The following is a 16,334-nucleotide window of genomic DNA, read 5'->3' as shown; positions in this document are numbered from 1 at the left end:
ACCTTCCGGCTTTTTCTTGGACGATGCTCGCCATACGCCGGCTCCGTACAAGTACAGCGCGCCTCAGCGCGACGTTCGCGTCGACGGCGCCAGCGGCAGAGGCGCAGACCTCATCTGCAGCACCGACCCAAATACCGGAGCCGCCGAGCGCGCCCCTCGTCGCGTCCATATCGTCGAAGGCCGCCGCCTCGTTGGCATCTCCGAAGCCGAAGGAGGCTGAGAACTCACCGAGCACGGATGCTACCACTGCTACCACTACCGCAGGCCGTCGCAAATATGCCACTCGGCGTCCGCATATTAGCCCCCAACGTCCGCGAGAATGGTCAAGACCGCTTGCACCCGGTGTTCTGCCAGCTTACGACGAAGCTCTGCGGTACATCGTTTGGGACAGCGCCGTCCTCACCGAAGAGGCGCAACAGCTGAAGAAGCAAATATCTGAGAAAGAGGAGCAGTTGAAGATGGCTACCGACGCGGAGAAGGAGACGGTGCAGGAGAGCATAAACTCTTTGAAGGAGAAGGCAAATATTGTGGAGGTGCAGAGCCAGATTAACCGGCCGGAGGTGCGATGGAAATTCAGAAACGGCCTGGGTACGTCTCCGAGACATCCTCCGATATGTATTTTGACTGACTATTCCTCAGCGGACATGACGCAACCCGTGTATCGGAAGCTCACGGACTTGAAGTGGCGGACTGAAGGAGACCTCGACCTACTGGTACGTATACGTGCTTTCTGTAATAACCGATGAGTACTCACAACGGGGAAAGATGGAACGTATACACCAGATGAACGTCGTCCCTGATGTGCTCCCGTCGCTTCACCCTACTATCGACGTCCGTGTGACGTTCCCTGAAGCACCATCGCCGCGCAACCGCACAGTACGGAAAGCGTACAAAGCCGTCGAACCCGGAGTCTACCTCGTACCCGAGCAGGTCAGCCCCTTGATATATGCGCAATAAACCCGAGCGTTCACATTAGCTCTTCAGACTCGCAAACCTCCCCATATCTACGTCAGTGTTATGCATCCCGAGGAACGCTACTATACCCTACTCCTAGTAGATCCCGGTAAGAGGGTAGCAGCCAATATATCCGAACCCTTCTGATCTCTTGTACCAGATGTACCGAATGAAACCGACGGCACATACCAGACCTACCTCCACTGGATGATGTAAGTGCTCGCGGGTTCAGAACCACCCCTGAATATTCATGCGTGCCTACAGCACCAACATCCGCCTTTCCTCGACCACCTCTCTCATCGAAACCTCCCGGCCCTACATCCCCTTCCCTTACGTTCCCCCACATCCGCAAAAGGGTACCGACTACCACCGCTACACGCTGCTCCTCCTCCCACACGCCGAACCAGACAAGCGAATCGACATCAAGCCCCCGACCAACGCCGACGCCGATCGCCAGAACTTCGACGTGCGCGGATTCATGGCCGAACACGGGCTGGACGGCTCCGTTGGCGGGGGCGCGCATATGTGGCGCGAGGTATGGAACGAGGAGGTATCGAAGATATACCAGGACGTCCTTAGTAAGTTCTTGATCTTTCGTTCGGATACCGAGGCCGCAATGTCTGACGAATGCCTGCAGAAACGGACGAACCCAGGTACGGTTACCCCCCGAAAGCGGATCCATATGCAGAGGTCAAGGAGATGGACAAATATGGCCCCGCTGCTTAGGGCAGGCAATGTCCGGCGTATATACAGTATCTGGAGGTGCAGACACAGTGCATACCTCGATAATTAGCCGCGGTGCGTGATGATACTGGTCACCACGAGCTTTCGTTCAGAGGGTCGGTGGTGCCATGAGAGAACGTGTAGTATATGGCTTGCTTGCGGCCCACTCGGGGACCGCGTGTATGCCTTTCGGTAAAACCTCTCAGTCTTTCTCATGATTCATCCAGGACAGCTGCAAATGGCGAACTTTGTTTCCACTTGCCCGAGTTTAGAGCGGAGTCCGAATACACGACGTCGCGATCGTCGCGATCGTCGCCGCGTTCACTTGTTCCCCAAACATCGCGCGACGACATGATATCCTGTTTGCTCGAACTTAGGATTTCGTAGCATCCCATGAACTGCGCCGAGCTCACTGTGGCGCCGGGATAGCATTGACGCCAGCGATCGAGATATCGCAAGCTGCGCGTTCTTGGGCAAACCGCGTGGCTTGAACGTGTACGACAGTGTTTGGCGAATGAAAGCTTAAGGACAGCATATTGCAGGATTCGGACACTCACCAACACAACGGCGGGGTTCGAACGGCGTTCATCTAATTCTGGCCAAAACGTGTACTTCTGTAGCACAATCGCCATGCGGAGCGCGTTCACGCGTTGTGAGTACCCGCTTATATGAGGAGCGGGAAGTCTTCTCACAACCCCCCCCCCCCCCGGCTTTCGATCCCTTCACTTCCTCTCACGACAGCGATGGACGTGTACTTTGAACACCTACACAAAGCCAACGATGCCCTTTTCAGGGCTATAAAGACGTCTGCGTGCAATAAAACTCCGGTTCTTGAGGCGATCGAATCGTGGCTCGCTGAATCGCAGCTTGAGGACAAACGATTCTTCCTCGAGTTCGTGCTAGGTAGTAAGTGTGTTCCTCCGCCGACCTTACCTTGGGTCTTGCGACGTCCTCGATCATTGCGAGCTCAACACACGATCCCATAGGTCTTGATGAGGTGGCATCGGCCTTTCTTGGAAAGTTCTTTGAGGAGAACTTTCCAACAAATGCCGGGGAGTACTTCACTGGGACATGGTCACGATTACTATCGTGCCTCTCCGCCAATTTGTGCATCCTTGTCGATAGCTCTGATGATACTTCGAGGGACCTGAATCGGCGGGTTACATACGTTTCAAGCGCAAACACAGTGCTTGAGCGCCTGTCATCCCCGACTGAAGCAAGATTCTCTGATACACACGCTGCACGTCAATCGGGAAAACAGAAAGCGCCGAAGACTGACGGATCTCTGAATGTTCGTTTCTCTTCATTCTTGCCCGGACGTCGACTTATGCTATGCGGCCATAGTTTTCGAGAAAAGGCAAGGGTCGCGCCCCAAGCACTTTCGATACTATATGGGGTCCTGTTGCGCCCACCAACGACTATTTGGAGGCTCTTCGTGACCTCGGTATATCGTCCAAGCATCCGTGTGAACCGTCTCCAATTATCCTTCAAGAACTCAAGCGCTCGTTATTGGTAAGTCACTGAGTGAGAATTTACGTCTTTCCTATCCTCTCGTTGATTGTACACTAGGTGTACCTCGAGGTTGTCCGATGGCCAGATGTACAGGACGCGCTCAAGCAGGTTGTAGGCGATGGTATGGCCGCGAACACAGTGCGAGGTGGCAATCACGATCCAGGTCCCGCTCCTCATGCCGCGCGTACTGTTGGCTATGAAAGGAATCAACCTACCAATTCGGCAATTTACTTCGATCATGCCGATGGGTTTGGCGACTGGTGGATTCTGATCTCCGGTCGAACGGAAAAAATGCTGCGAGAGACTACGAAAAAGGACCCTACGACGTTCGCAATCATCGTGAACAAAATCAAGTACGTGGGCTCGCAAATCCTATAGTGTTTGGGGGCTGATCCGAATGCTCCGCAGGGATCTCTCACACGGACATTTTTCGCGTGATAACCAAAGGCCTCTGACGGCGCACACAACTGATGTGCCCATCTACGCGGCTTGGGTAACGGGAGATTTGCGACTAGTCGTACGTGAATCTGAAGCCTGGTTGTGTATTGTCGCTCACTATATGTTTCAGTATCACATTGGTTGCATACCTGACATCGGAACCGAGGTCAACATTTCTTCCTTACGATTCGGGCGCTATATACTGATAGCTTGTTTTCTACCTATTCAACACCAGAGGGAACGTCAAGGTTAGGGGAAAATATATTCGTGGCTATCCCTGCATTGACGTGCTCCCTTTTTCTCCAGTCATCAAAGTGTTCGGAATATATACGCACGCTCAACTCGATCAGCGCTTTTGGTCCGCGGTTGGCACGTACCTGGCTGAGAAAGGTCACGGCGAGTTCAAGAATAGGTCAATGATAAGACGATTCTGCCCGCCGAGATGCGTGCGGCCTTCAAAGACGAATGCAACTAACCTGTCCAATAGATGTACCTATCGTGTAAAGCCACGCTCGAATGGAGACGACGTCTTCTCGCCGGGGTTCTTCCCATCCGTAGCTGATAGTGCTAAGCGTGGTGGGATACCGGAGCTCGTGGATGTCGCAGATGGGTATCATGAAGAGGTTTGTGGCATTCGCTGGACAGTGCTTGGCCTTGCTATCTGACTTTCCAACCACAGCTAAGCAGTCTTCTCGTGTACGTGTCACCTGCCAGTTAACAACTTGAACTATACAATGCAACCGGCTTACATGTGGTGCAGCTTCGAGAAATATGCAGCACTGTCTCAGGTATCGTATTGTGTTCCCATCAGCCATCATGGATTTTACGCTGACATTGGAGCGCAGGCGTTCCTCAACGGTATGCATATGTTATGGGTATCGGTGTACTGATACAATGGTAATCTCAGATGTCCTGAAGAACAAAGAAGTTGTCCACCCGTATTTGCTATCGTACGTAGCATATTGTATTTGTGTTTGCTCTCGCGTGCTAATTTTGAATCATAGCGCACAAGAACAAGAAATTGTCAACCATCCGTATTCCTGCTACGTCATCGGCCGTAGCGGTACTGGGTGAGTGAGTTGCAGGCCCGTTTTGACCTGGCTGACCTTGACATGTTTCAGGAAAACTACCGTGATGCTCTTCAAGATGTTCGCAGTTGAGTCCAACTGGCGGACGGACCAGTACTCCGGTGTAACACGCCCAAGGCAAATATTCCTAACCCAGTCGCGCATCCTCGCCGAAAAAGTAGCAGAATATTTCGCAAAATTATCTGACTCTCTGACGAGCAACGCCTCATCTCCGAGGTCCCCCAAATACAGCAAGCTACCTCGTGATGCGGACCACATGAATGATTTGCGAAACGACCTCCCCAGACGCTTCAGTCAACTTCGCGACGAACACTTCCCTCTGTTTGTGACATACAGCATGGTATGTCCCTGAAGTTACACTTTCACTGGACTCGCATATTAAGTCGTAACAGTTATGTAGTATGGTTGAAGCAGACTACCTCACGGATGAAGTGCATGAAACACGGCAAGCCCGACACTCTGAGAATCTCGTTTGGACCGTGAAGGATCAGCAGGAGAGACCAAACTTCATCTCCCTACGCGAGTTCGTACACCTATATTGGGCTCACTTCCCTTCTTCCCTAAGGAAGGGCATCGGTATATTACTACCTCGTCATCCTTTTCACGCAAACATAATGCAAACATACAGATCCTGCTCTTGTCTGGAATGAGTTCATGGGTGTGTACAACAGTCCTTTCTGCGAAGCTGAGCTTACCCCACACCTTCAGGTGTCATAAAAGGATCGGAACAAGCACATCTTAGCGAGCGTCATATCCTCGACAAAGAGTCGTACCTGAACCTGAGCGCTCGCTCGTGCCCTACATTCGCGCAGCAGCGCGATGTGGTCTATGAACTATTTGAACGCTACGAAGAAAAGAGGATTAGGATGGGACACCGTGATGCTGCGGATAGGTATTTTAATATTGCACGTTTCTTATAGGAAAACCTCACCTTCGTTTTTCCCCACGCCAGAACGCACTGTCTTTTGGGCTTCCTGCGGAGAGGAATTCGAGGGAAGAAGATAGATTTCTTGTAAGCCCCTCGGTTGTGGATGTCGCATCGACATACTGACTGCTTTCTCCATGAGATACGTCGATGAAGTGCAGGTGCGTATACATGCACATTCCAAAAGGTCTCCAACTAAACTTCGTGGACAGGATAACCTGCTCATAGAAATTTTGTGTGAGCCCATAGGTCAAAAGGATTATAATTAAGTTTGACCATACTTCTTTTCAGTATTGAGAATGCTTTGTGCTAACCCGCATGGGCTGGTCTTAGCTGGAGATACAGCGCAAACCATCTCGGCCGGAAGCTCTTTTAGGTTCAACGACATTAAAGCCTTCTTGCACCGCAATGAGGTAAGCCGGATCTACATCGGGATTCAGTTGGCTGACCCTTTTTTTTTTCAGGAACGTAGTCGATCTAACAGCCTTCTCAGCATAGCGGTCCCTCAACCGCGTACGTTTCAGCTCACCGTCAACTACAGATCCCATGGCGGGATTGTGAACTGTGCATCAGTCAGTCACCGTGCCGTTGTTCTCATTTGTGCGCAGCATTTTACGCGACACTCAGTCGATCGTGGAACTCATCACAAGGCTATGGCCGTACGCGATCGACGCATTGGACCCCGAACGGGCTTTAGTTGACGGCATAAAACCTATCTTCTTTCATGGCGAAATCTCCTGCGAACAATTCTTCCGAGAGAGGTGAGTGTCTGTTGGATTCATGACTGTTCCAAGTGTCCTTGACACTTCTGCAGTGTTGGAGAGCTGGTTGAATTTGGAGCAGATCAATGTAGGTAGTGCTACGGATCTCTTCGAACAGTCTAACCCCAAACAGGTGTTCTCGTTCGTAATGATGCGGCTCTACGCCGGTTACGGTCAGATGTGGGGGATATCGGTACCATCATGTGCGCTTTAGACCCCCCCGGGCGTATGGTCACATAGTTTAACCGGATTGATAGGACCATTTACGATTCAAAGGGTCTCGAATTCAATGATGTACGAGTACTTTGACTATCACTCCACGTGGATCTAACCCGTACCCAGGTGCTTATCTATAATTTCTTCGAAGATTCGCATGTGCGCCCCTCCACATGGCGTGTTATCTTGAACGTCCTAGGTTCCGGTGGATGTGCTGTTCCATCGGCCCACAAATACGAGGAAAGTAAGCATGCAGGATTGTGTAATGAGGTCAGCTGTGTTTCTCTCACAGTATATTGTGTGGATCGAGCTCTTAACAAACTTCTTTTAGCTTAAAGCTCTGTATGTCGCAGTGACGCGTGCCCGCCGAAATCTCTGGATAGTCGACTGTTCTGAAAGTGCGGAGCCTTTTCGGGTATGTGCAGGGAGTTTCATCCCGGCCAACGACAACTGATGAGAAGTCACTAGCTGTTGTGGTCGAGAAATGGTCTGATACAAACGTTCGATCACAAATGTGGGCTAAACATACCTGCACTCGCGGTTGTATCAACTGCAGGTCAGTGTTCATCAATCCCGGGCCTATGGAGTGGCGCATTGACCTTGCTTAGACGATTGGGCGAAGAAAGCAAGATCTTTGTTCGAAAATCGGAGGTACCACCAGGCGGCCGACGCGTTCAGACGGGCCGGTTTAGTGCAGGATGCGGCTGTATCACGAGCACACTGCCTACGGGACGATGCATATGCTTGCGTGGAGGCGACTACGACAATGGATCACGCCAGACGGCGAAAGGCACTGGTTGAGGCGGCCGAAGCGTTCGTGGCATGCGTTGAGCACGCAGCGACCATCGAGAAACAAACCTGCTATCGCGAGGCTGCAAGATGTTACGTCGGTGCGAAAGACGAGGCTGAAGCAGCCCGCCTGTATCTGGAAGCAGAGGACCATACGGATGCTGCGCGACATTTCCACAACGCAGGGATGCTTGACAAAGCCGTCGATGTAATTCTAACGCATCAAGTCGAACCCGCCACCCATAACAAGATCGTGGATGATGCTAGGTTTCAATATTTGAAAGCAGGCAAACTCAAGTGCGCCTTATGCGGAGCCCTATGCCTGAACGCACTGAACTATTGCCACAGGAAGGCTTCTCGACTATTTGAATCGAAGAAAGACCTGTTGGAGTACCTGACAACACATGACTTCACGCTTCTCCGTGCCAAACTCCTGAAGACAATGGGCCGTGTGTCAGACGCAGCAGACACGTACCTCGCTGGAGGTCAGGAGGCAACCATTCCATGAATTGCATTGTTACAGTATTTACCATGACCCACAGGACGCCCTTTGGAAGCCATCAGTTTACTCTTGGCCGACTCATCAAACTCGGGCCTGTTTCATCGAGGTCTCCAATGCCTGCTCGCCGGCCTCTGGAAAAGTCACCCTCTGGGCACCAACTCACAGAAGTCGAAGCTTCTCTTAGAGGAATATCTCCGGCTAAGCGATCGGATTGACAACAAGTACATTGACCAGCATGTCATTCATATGGTGCTTAGTTCACGTGTTTCAAGGAGAGTTCGTTCTCATATACTCCACAGATCTCCATGTTCCGGGCCATAGCCGATGGAGACAATGCGCATTTGAAACAACTTCGGCACGAACTGCGTGATAACTCTGGCGACAAAGCGGCAATCTTACTGTGTCTCGACTCCATATGCAATGACGAGACCGTCCAGACGGTGGCGACGGCGACTCCCGCTCAGATTCTTTCCACGTTGGGTCTATATCGAGAGTACGCTCAATCGGTCCGGGACCTTCTGCCTGCAGAATTCGAAACACACATCAAACCCGAGATATCGCAATTGTTTGGACTGCAGGCACGAGGAGCATCCGCGTTCTTAGTTCCCTCCAATGCCTATATCCATAAGAAGTTGAAGTCGCAAGATAGGCTATTGGTGCATGGGAATGAGCGCGATGGTACCATAGTCTCGTCACAGTCCCTCCTGGGCTGTATACAGACGATCATGGACAATCGCTTGATGATCCGCGTTGGACGCCTCAGCACAACATGCTTGAGCGCAGATACGTTCACAATCTGTTCAGATCACCTCACCGGCCGTTGCGAGACACGCGATTGCCAGAGACAGCATTTCACGTCGTACGATCACTCATGGTTTCACGCGGGAATTCAACTACATATGCAGCACGCAACTCTTATGCAAGGAGTATCTTGGCGGGCAGACGAAGAACGGCTTTCTCGTCAGCGGTATGTGCGATCGTATTTTGAAGTACAAGTGCAAGGCCGAATCATGTTCTTTCAGGTCCTGGGTTTGTCGCCTCTACGACACCCTATTCCCCGCGTTCCCGGCGTTGGGCTCTGCTAGTGACCTATCACCATTCTTTGCCTCTGGGTCCGAGTCTGGCCTATTCGCCTTACGGGATTTCATACGGGATGCCTTGCAACGTCTAGATCCAGGATCATCATCGTTAAATATATCAGATATCGTCAAGATATATTATTTAGCAGCGTTGTTGAATTACGAGGCAGCGAAAGGCTACGTTCAAAGCTGCCCGTCCTGCCTGGAACGGCTGCCGATTCTGCGGCACTTTACCGCTTTCCACATTGCCTGGTTTGATCCTCTGTCGCACCTGGCGCTCTTCTTGTCGTCAGTACCTATCTTTATTCAGCTCAAGTCACGTCGCTGACAATCCTCGCTTTAGTTACCTCCAAAACAATCACGTCGAGGTGGACGTGTCCGTTTGGTGTAACCTGATAGAAGATCTGTGCGCGTCCGTGGTCTTGATGATGTGTAGCGAAGCTGCGCCCCGCTGCTTCACTCTGCCAAGGAGTTGGCTTCGGCGTATTTCCAGATACTGCGATAGATTCTCCCAGAGGAAGGTTTCTCCGACGCTGGCGTTTGTTGTGACCGTCATAGAGTCAATGTTACTCTTGGTTCGAGCCTCAAGTACGTGCATATGCATAGCAATGTCGTGTCATTGATCGCCATTCGCAGCCCATCTTGCCTTTGAGGGAAAGCGTATCGGAAGTTGTGCTATCCGTGGTTTGATCCTAGCACGAGTGTTCGTGTTCTAGAAAGTCATGCTTGGAGAATGACACTGCTGACAGTTTGTCTACGACAGATGCAAATGTGCCTGCCTGCGTAAGCACTGGAATGTCGTAGTCACTACGGGTCGCAGCTAACCTCTATAAAGTTGGATACAACATGGACAGTCCGCCATTGAGAAAACGCATTCTCAACGCTGTCGCGACACAAGGATCTAGTAAGGAGAGTTTTCCTGCCTGCGACCAGTGAGTGATTTTATATCATCCGATTGCGCTTAATTGACAGGCAGCAGGTATTTGCAGGCGAAGAGCTGGTCGCATTTGGACCAGGCCATGTTCCAGGTACAACTTGAACCACGCGACCCTTTGGTGCAATTGTGTTTGGAGGGGGAGCATTTACCAGACGAACCGCCGCCCGGAGTGCAACGGCTGGTCTATCGGACTGTCCGTGAGATATCGCAACTACTCGGCCCTGATATCGTCCCGTTGGCGTTTCCTCACAACGAGGCGGAAGAATCAAGTCCCGCCCCGTCATCGTCCGGTGAGCGTTGTCAGACAGAATGGTCGACCGAACAAAGTATTGAATATGTTGTGCAGGAGAGCGAAACAGTGTGGACCATCCGGTCCAAGACCACGATGACAGTATCGACGTTCTCGAACATCAGGAGGGGGCTACAACCATTGTCAAGTCCGAGGATCATGTTGAGGATGTGAACATCGGTTCCGTCACGAAGGCGCTCCTAAATACTGAGGGAGGGGTGAGCATCGCTGCGCTACACATCGATCCACAAGAACTTACAGAACCGCTGCTCACAGGATGCTCTGCCAACGCCGCCAGCAGATAGCGTCTCCATGTACCTCGAGCATAGCAAGAAAATGGGATGGCCGGATTCCATCTATCGAGTCCTTTATCTGGGGCCCGTTCCTCAACTCGACACATGTCTCAAGCATGTCATCAAGTGGGCGAATGGAATTAAACAGGAGCTACAGGCGAGAGTCGCGACAACCGATAACGTGGACTCACGCGAGGCTTTGATGCTGCAACAGGCCGATGCATAGTAAGTCCGGTGGTCATGGTACTACAGCCGATGCGGGTTAACAACACGATCCTTTCTAGCACATCCCGGAAACAGGCTGAAAGACTGCGAAGATATCTGAGACCTACGGCCGACATTCATACACGGAGGGATCTCGAACGACTGAAGGAGCTCGCGAGGGATGTGGAGGCTTTCATTGCGTCGATCCCAGCTGACAGCGTCGAGACTATCCGAAGCGAAGTCGATCGGGCAGTTCAAGTCATCATAGCGGCAGCGCTATCGCATGGACAAAGCCAAAGTTCAAAGCAGGAATCATCTTCAACGGGCGTGATGTTCTGAATTTGCCGATGGTGGGTATTGCCACGCATGCGCCCTACCGTGCTCGATGTCCTGCCACGTTTGCTGTCGCCCCGCGGTCTGGAGGTTCGTCATGTTCATACGTTGTACTAGTAGTATACGCGTTGTTCTACCATGGCATGACACGAGTGTTGGCTCATGATGGCAAAGCCGGCAGTTCCGTGTTTACGTGCACTTGGGGTTCTGCATGGCCAAGCATATCATGTTGGATGCATAGAGACGAATACAGTGGTAGGCCTCAAAAGGATGCAGAGCGTGGACAAGTGCGGGAAAACCGGAGGTAAGCGTCGTAGTTAGGTAGCAGTGGATTTCACCGGTTCTGAGGCAAAACGTAAGCAACTTGCAAGGAGTACAGCTAGCATATCCCTCACCTTGACGAAGCCGATCTGGTCAGCCTTCTCGCGGAAGCACTGACGGCAGAGGTCGAGGCCGTACTTGCGGATGAGACCGGCCTGGTGGGCGCAGAGGCGGCTGTTGATATCAAAGCACGTCAGCTCATCCGTAGCTGCTTCTATCACACCAGCAGCCCGTCGCGTCTCCTGCACGAAACGTTTTCCTGCCAGGCGGTGGGGATGGATCATACTCACCACTGGCGCGCACCCTTGCCGAACTTGCGGGGACGAGAGAACCAGACAGCGTCGTGGGTCATTTTGTATAGTCTAGCGGTATCTGTTCAAGCACGTCGCCAGACTATCAGCGGATACGTTCGTCCAAGAATGTGCGGACTGCTAGCACCTTGACCGGAGAAGGGGACGGCAGCGGACGGAGACTGATCGCGGGAAAAGCACCGTCTGTGCTGTATAGCTGACCGTGAGACTAATTGCGCACAGCCATAGTAGCGTTTAGGCGCCCAAACTGCATCGTAACTCGTTATTCCAGATCTTATCCCGCAGTGTAGTATAGGTTCGGTTGGATATACTGAGCAGTGTGCCACATACGTGAGCTAGAGGGTCGTGGTTGAATATCACGGTGCCGGGGCATCTACTAATCGAAGTATCGCAACACCCTCGACATGAGCCGTTTGAGGGAACAAATCGAATCCCCTCAGACTCTCAATCACATACCGCTTCCCCTCCGCACGCTTCTCGGTTTCTCGGAGTATCATCCCCACGTCGCGAGCCTGGGTATGCACGTTGCAGCTCACATACGCGATCGTCGCAGGCAAGAATCCGACGAGCTGATCGACGAAGTCTGTGCTGCACCCCTTCCGCGGCGGGTCGATCACCACCGCCGTGCGTTCGCGGGGAAAGGCCTTCACGCAGCTGAAGATCCGCACCGCGTCGTCCGAGACGAACTCGACCTTGCTTGCCTGGATCCGGTTCAGCGCGCGATTGTGGAGAGCGTATCTGATCGAGTGCTGCGAGATTTCGATGCCGGCGACGTGCTCGAACTCGTCCGCGAGGGTGATCGCGAAGAGGCCCGCGCCGCAGTAGGCGTCGACGAGATGAGTCGGGCGTAGGGAGGGATCGAACGCGGAGGGCGCTAGGATGGCAGAGCGCACGTAGGACGTCAGCCCTTCGAGGATGGAATTGTTGTTCTGGAAGAACTCGTTCGCCATGTAATTGAAGAGCTTGGAGCCAACGCGCTCGCGCACGATAGCTTTGTTGTCCGTCACCACGTGGACGTTTTCGCTCTGCGGCTCCGGGGATGGCGACCGGGAGGCGCGGATGTCTAGAGAAGCCGTTGTTGACGATACTGGAAGCGATTCGCGGAAGAGCAGGGAGACGCCTTTCGAATACGACCATATGTTCCTGCGCCGCGCTTAGAGCGTGGAGGGAAGAGGGAAAGAACGAAAAGACCCACTGTATGACCTTGCTTCGTATTTGGCCATACGCTTCGTTGATGGCCGGAGTACCTATCGGACACTCCTATGGAGCAAAGTCAGAATGACGTGAGACTATTGAGAAGAGCTGTTTTCTCTTCACCTCGATATCCATCACCCTCGACGATCCTGCTTCATTGAAGCCGATATGCAACCAGTCAGGCTTCTCGTTCGGAGCAAAGCCGCCTGATTTCAGGAATCCGCTGTTCCGCCACGCTTCCTTGGGAGCACACTCGAAGTGCGGGGTCAATTTCGTCCGATATCCATACTGCTTGGGGGAGGCGAACGTTGCCCCGATTTCTGGTAACACAGAAGGAGGGAGTTCTGTATCGATTTGTATCAAGAACGAACAAAAACGGGTAGTTCGACGACGCACCGGAATAGTTCTTGTACGCTTTTACCACTACATCTCGCTTAAACTCCAGCTGCTTCTCATACGATAGCATCTATGTGTATTGTTCAGTTGAACGCGTGTAATGAAGCGCGGATGGTTTACCGACCTGATACTGGCAGCCTCCGCATTTTCCGAAGTATCTACATTGGATTCGACTGTCATCGCGGAGCCCAGGGTTTGGAATTACTATTTCAATCAGCTCGGCCAAAGAGTGCAGCCTTTGGTTCTTGTACACCTTGGCCCGCACGGTTTCCCCAGGAAGGCAGAATGGCACGATGATGGCCCAAGGCGGTTTTCCAGGCGCACGCGCAAGTCCGTGACCTGACCTTTCTTGAGGTCAAACAGCAGCTATGTCAAAACACGGGGTTACTCACCACTAGAGGAAAGCGCCTCAATGACGACTTCGACTTCCGCCGGTGTATCATATATCTGATCCCACTCCCTCTTCTGAACGAAGGCTTCATCGACCGCCTCCTTTCCCAATAGATCAACGACTTCCAGCCAGTTGGCATCCTCAGCAGTCCCCGGTTCGGGCAGCTTGCGGCGAGCCTTTTCCAACTTCCGGCGCTGGTTCGCCGTACGTTTCCGCGCAACCGCGTCGTTCTTCTCCACCAGGCCACCTGTCACAGTAGCCGGGAGACCCTTCGAGTCTACAGGGTCCACCTCGAGTTCGCGGCCACCATCCATCGCGACATCTTCCGAATCCAGCCTCGGTCTCTTCTCCGGCGGTTGCAAGTCACTGTAACCCGGCAGAGAGCGCGACCCTGCCTTCTGCGTAGTCGCCGCAACGGGGCTCGTAGGCGCTGCAGCCATATCTTTCACGTGAGTATTTCGAGATCTTGCTATGGACAGGAATCCAGGGGGAGTGAAGATTGAGCGAGATGGTCTATAGTACAGAGCTAGCCGAGGTAAAGCCCGAGTCGCCACCCGCATGCACGGAATGAGTACAGGAATTCTCGCAAGCTGGTGAAGGAGACAAGCGAGAATGGATATTTGAACGTCGAGGACTTCGGCGATTTTCTGAATTTGGTCGCTCTCTCCACGTCCACGTGCCATTCGACGGACACGAGCTGACCACGCTGTGCCAAGCTCGGGTTGACTTCTTGCCACACCAACTACTCCCAGCAGATGCCGAGTCAAAACATGCACCGTGCACTCCTGATCAATGAAATCGTTCGTGCTGTTTTTGACAGTATGCATATGGGCCACTACCGTGCGCGACGCCAGGTGCTCTTGAACTGCGCGTACACGTGTAAAGCGTGGGCTGAGATTGCATTGGATGACATATGGGACTCGCTCATGGACTTTGAGATATTGCTGCGGGTCTTACCCTCGTATCGGGAAGACATTGAAGGGAAATGGGTACGCGATGCGCTCTTCCTCGCGTGATTACTCGAATTGAGAGTCCACCTCCTCAGTCGTTCTCCCGCGAACCCACTGAAGCCGAATGGGGACGCTTCAGACGCTACTGTCAACGCGTTACCGGATTTGAGATTGAACGCCGCAGCTGCAAGCACGTCTCTGAGAGCGTGTTTGATGCTCTGCTGGCTCTCGACCGAAGACGTCGCCTCTTCCCTCGGGTGAATTGGCTCGTGTTCAATCCAGAGACGTTCTCTGCGCGACATGCGAGCATGTTCCTCACCTCAGCCATTACCGGCTTTATCATCGTCGAGACCGACAACGAGAAATGGGAAGCCGACGTTGTTGAAGACGTCAAGTACTTCCTTCGTACACTCTTCACTACCCCTTCCCCAAATATGACCGAGATACTGGTTGGCGGCCCAGTCATCGATACGTCAATGCTGGAGAACCTCTGCAAATATGAGAGATTGGATTCGCTCGAAATCCATCTCCCAGCGGAATACTTCCAAGATGGGGCTCGTGCGATAGATGTCCTCCGTAAAGCGTGGGGGCTTCCTCGTATGCAAAGATTCGCGGTCATACTGGACCCCGGGACCAGATCCATTGCCCCATCGGCTATTCTTCAAGAATACGCAGAAGAATGTCTCGAGGATGACGAGGAGGCTCGAAATAGCCTCGAGGATCTGACGCTGCATGGTCAGATCCCCGCAATCTGTGATCTCCTACGCTTGCTCCCGGCCGACAACCTGGAATTGTCGGCGATGAAATCGGAGTCTCAAGCGGTCTGGGATGATCTCGTGCGACAAGTCTTGCAGCAACCGAGCAAACTCTTCTGCATCTTATGGATAGGCTTCATCTGTATTCGGCCTGATTGGCAGAGTCCGCTCGCGGCGGATATCTTCCTGCAAATGCCTACCTTTCCGAACCTCTTCAAGCTCCGGATCAGCGCGCCATTCATATGGACAGACTCTATCATCGACCATCTCGCTCGCTCATGCCCCGGTTTGGTATACGTCAGCCTGTTCCGGAGCCAAGAATACTTCGAGGACGATCCTCAGCTGACGAGTGCTTCCTTGAGGTCGTTCGCCCTGCATTGCCCTTCATTGGAAGTTTTGCACATTAACGTGGACCCGACGCGCATAACACCTGAACACATCAGTTTGCCAGCGGGGACCCAGGGCAACGTCCACTTCGAGAAGCTCCTACTGGAGGACTTCATCTGGGACGACCCATTTGAACCGCACCCCGATGGCGCAAACTGGTGGACGGGCCCTCTCAGCGTCGTGATCGATTGCCTCTTCCCCCAGTTGAAAGCCTTCGGCTTCTACGCCCCGCCTCCTGGGATTGACCCTGCTCATTTGGAGGCTTCAAGAGAGGAGGCCAGAATATGCGTCGTTGACAAAGTGCGGAAACTGCAGCGCGCTCGAGGTCTTGCGCCTCCAGACCTCATCGCGGATGACTATCCTCCTGATTACTTATGGTAAAGCGAGTGCGAAGATGAAGCCTGTAGTATCGAGCCAGGTTCGTGATTATGTAGAACGATCACGCACATGGTGGATCGGAGAGTGTTGTGTACTAGTCAGTGTTACATAGCTGAGCATAAGCAGCAACTCATTGGACGGCGCGCCGTGGACGCGTCCACGTGCCCGTTACCAGACGCGTAATTTTAAATCGTGGGGTTGCGACTCG

General features: G+C 52.7%; 5 protein-coding genes across 5 annotated transcripts; 3 read left to right on the top strand and 2 right to left on the bottom strand.

The window, feature by feature from the left end:
* Positions 1-23: 23 nt before the first annotated feature.
* Positions 24-1,680, top strand: PUNSTDRAFT_57313 (PEBP-like protein; the record flags this gene model as incomplete). The annotated part of the gene is made up of 7 exons (XM_007378077.1): positions 24-588; positions 640-713; positions 766-930; positions 985-1,063; positions 1,115-1,166; positions 1,219-1,532; positions 1,592-1,680. The coding sequence occupies 7 exons, from the start codon at positions 24-26 to the stop codon at positions 1,678-1,680; spliced, it is 1,338 nt and encodes a 445-aa protein (XP_007378139.1).
* Positions 1,681-2,307: 627 nt separating this feature from the next.
* PUNSTDRAFT_128910 (uncharacterized protein) lies at positions 2,308-11,049 on the top strand (the record flags this gene model as incomplete). Its single annotated transcript, XM_007378076.1, has 45 exons — positions 2,308-2,329; positions 2,419-2,583; positions 2,664-2,968; positions 3,022-3,189; positions 3,247-3,542; positions 3,598-3,706; positions 3,758-3,793; positions 3,863-3,875; positions 3,934-4,039; positions 4,115-4,250; positions 4,307-4,323; positions 4,388-4,415; positions 4,473-4,485; positions 4,535-4,577; positions 4,632-4,697; positions 4,749-5,055; positions 5,108-5,291; positions 5,344-5,373; positions 5,424-5,607; positions 5,668-5,727; positions 5,783-5,801; positions 5,853-5,877; positions 5,932-6,053; positions 6,105-6,153; positions 6,182-6,197; positions 6,249-6,401; positions 6,455-6,489; positions 6,535-6,604; positions 6,659-6,695; positions 6,744-6,887; positions 6,949-7,032; positions 7,086-7,173; positions 7,226-7,703; positions 7,755-7,891; positions 7,949-8,157; positions 8,208-8,657; positions 8,713-8,879; positions 8,931-9,275; positions 9,331-9,393; positions 9,751-9,770; positions 9,823-9,919; positions 9,967-10,214; positions 10,271-10,431; positions 10,490-10,731; positions 10,791-11,049. 45 exons carry the CDS (start codon positions 2,308-2,310, stop codon positions 11,047-11,049), a joined length of 6,006 nt encoding a protein of 2,001 aa, XP_007378138.1.
* An 83-nt stretch (positions 11,050-11,132) lies between these two features.
* On the bottom strand, positions 11,133-11,736 carry PUNSTDRAFT_48275 (ribosomal protein S14). Its single transcript, XM_007378075.1, has 3 exons — positions 11,655-11,736; positions 11,439-11,538; positions 11,133-11,386 (listed from the first exon to the last, which is right to left on the bottom strand). The coding sequence occupies exons 1-3, from the start codon at positions 11,714-11,716 to the stop codon at positions 11,378-11,380; spliced, it is 171 nt and encodes a 56-aa protein (XP_007378137.1). The 5' UTR covers positions 11,717-11,736; the 3' UTR covers positions 11,133-11,377.
* A 239-nt stretch (positions 11,737-11,975) lies between these two features.
* Positions 11,976-14,141, bottom strand: PUNSTDRAFT_94215 (tRNA methyltransferase). Its single transcript, XM_007378074.1, has 6 exons — positions 13,658-14,141; positions 13,390-13,604; positions 13,266-13,335; positions 12,993-13,213; positions 12,871-12,935; positions 11,976-12,818 (listed from the first exon to the last, which is right to left on the bottom strand). Exons 1-6 carry the CDS (start codon positions 14,094-14,096, stop codon positions 12,032-12,034), a joined length of 1,797 nt encoding a protein of 598 aa, XP_007378136.1. The 5' UTR covers positions 14,097-14,141; the 3' UTR covers positions 11,976-12,031.
* A 336-nt stretch (positions 14,142-14,477) lies between these two features.
* PUNSTDRAFT_128908 (uncharacterized protein) lies at positions 14,478-16,129 on the top strand (the record flags this gene model as incomplete). Its single annotated transcript, XM_007378073.1, has 2 exons — positions 14,478-14,645; positions 14,702-16,129. 2 exons carry the CDS (start codon positions 14,478-14,480, stop codon positions 16,127-16,129), a joined length of 1,596 nt encoding a protein of 531 aa, XP_007378135.1.
* Between the last annotated feature and the right edge of the window lie 205 nt (positions 16,130-16,334).

The sequence above is a fragment of the Punctularia strigosozonata genome (assembly GCF_000264995.1).
Source record: "Punctularia strigosozonata HHB-11173 SS5 unplaced genomic scaffold PUNSTscaffold_1, whole genome shotgun sequence".
In the NCBI taxonomy this organism is placed as follows: Eukaryota; Fungi; Basidiomycota; class Agaricomycetes; order Corticiales; family Punctulariaceae; genus Punctularia; species Punctularia strigosozonata.
This window is presented reverse-complemented; position numbering and strand designations above follow the sequence as displayed.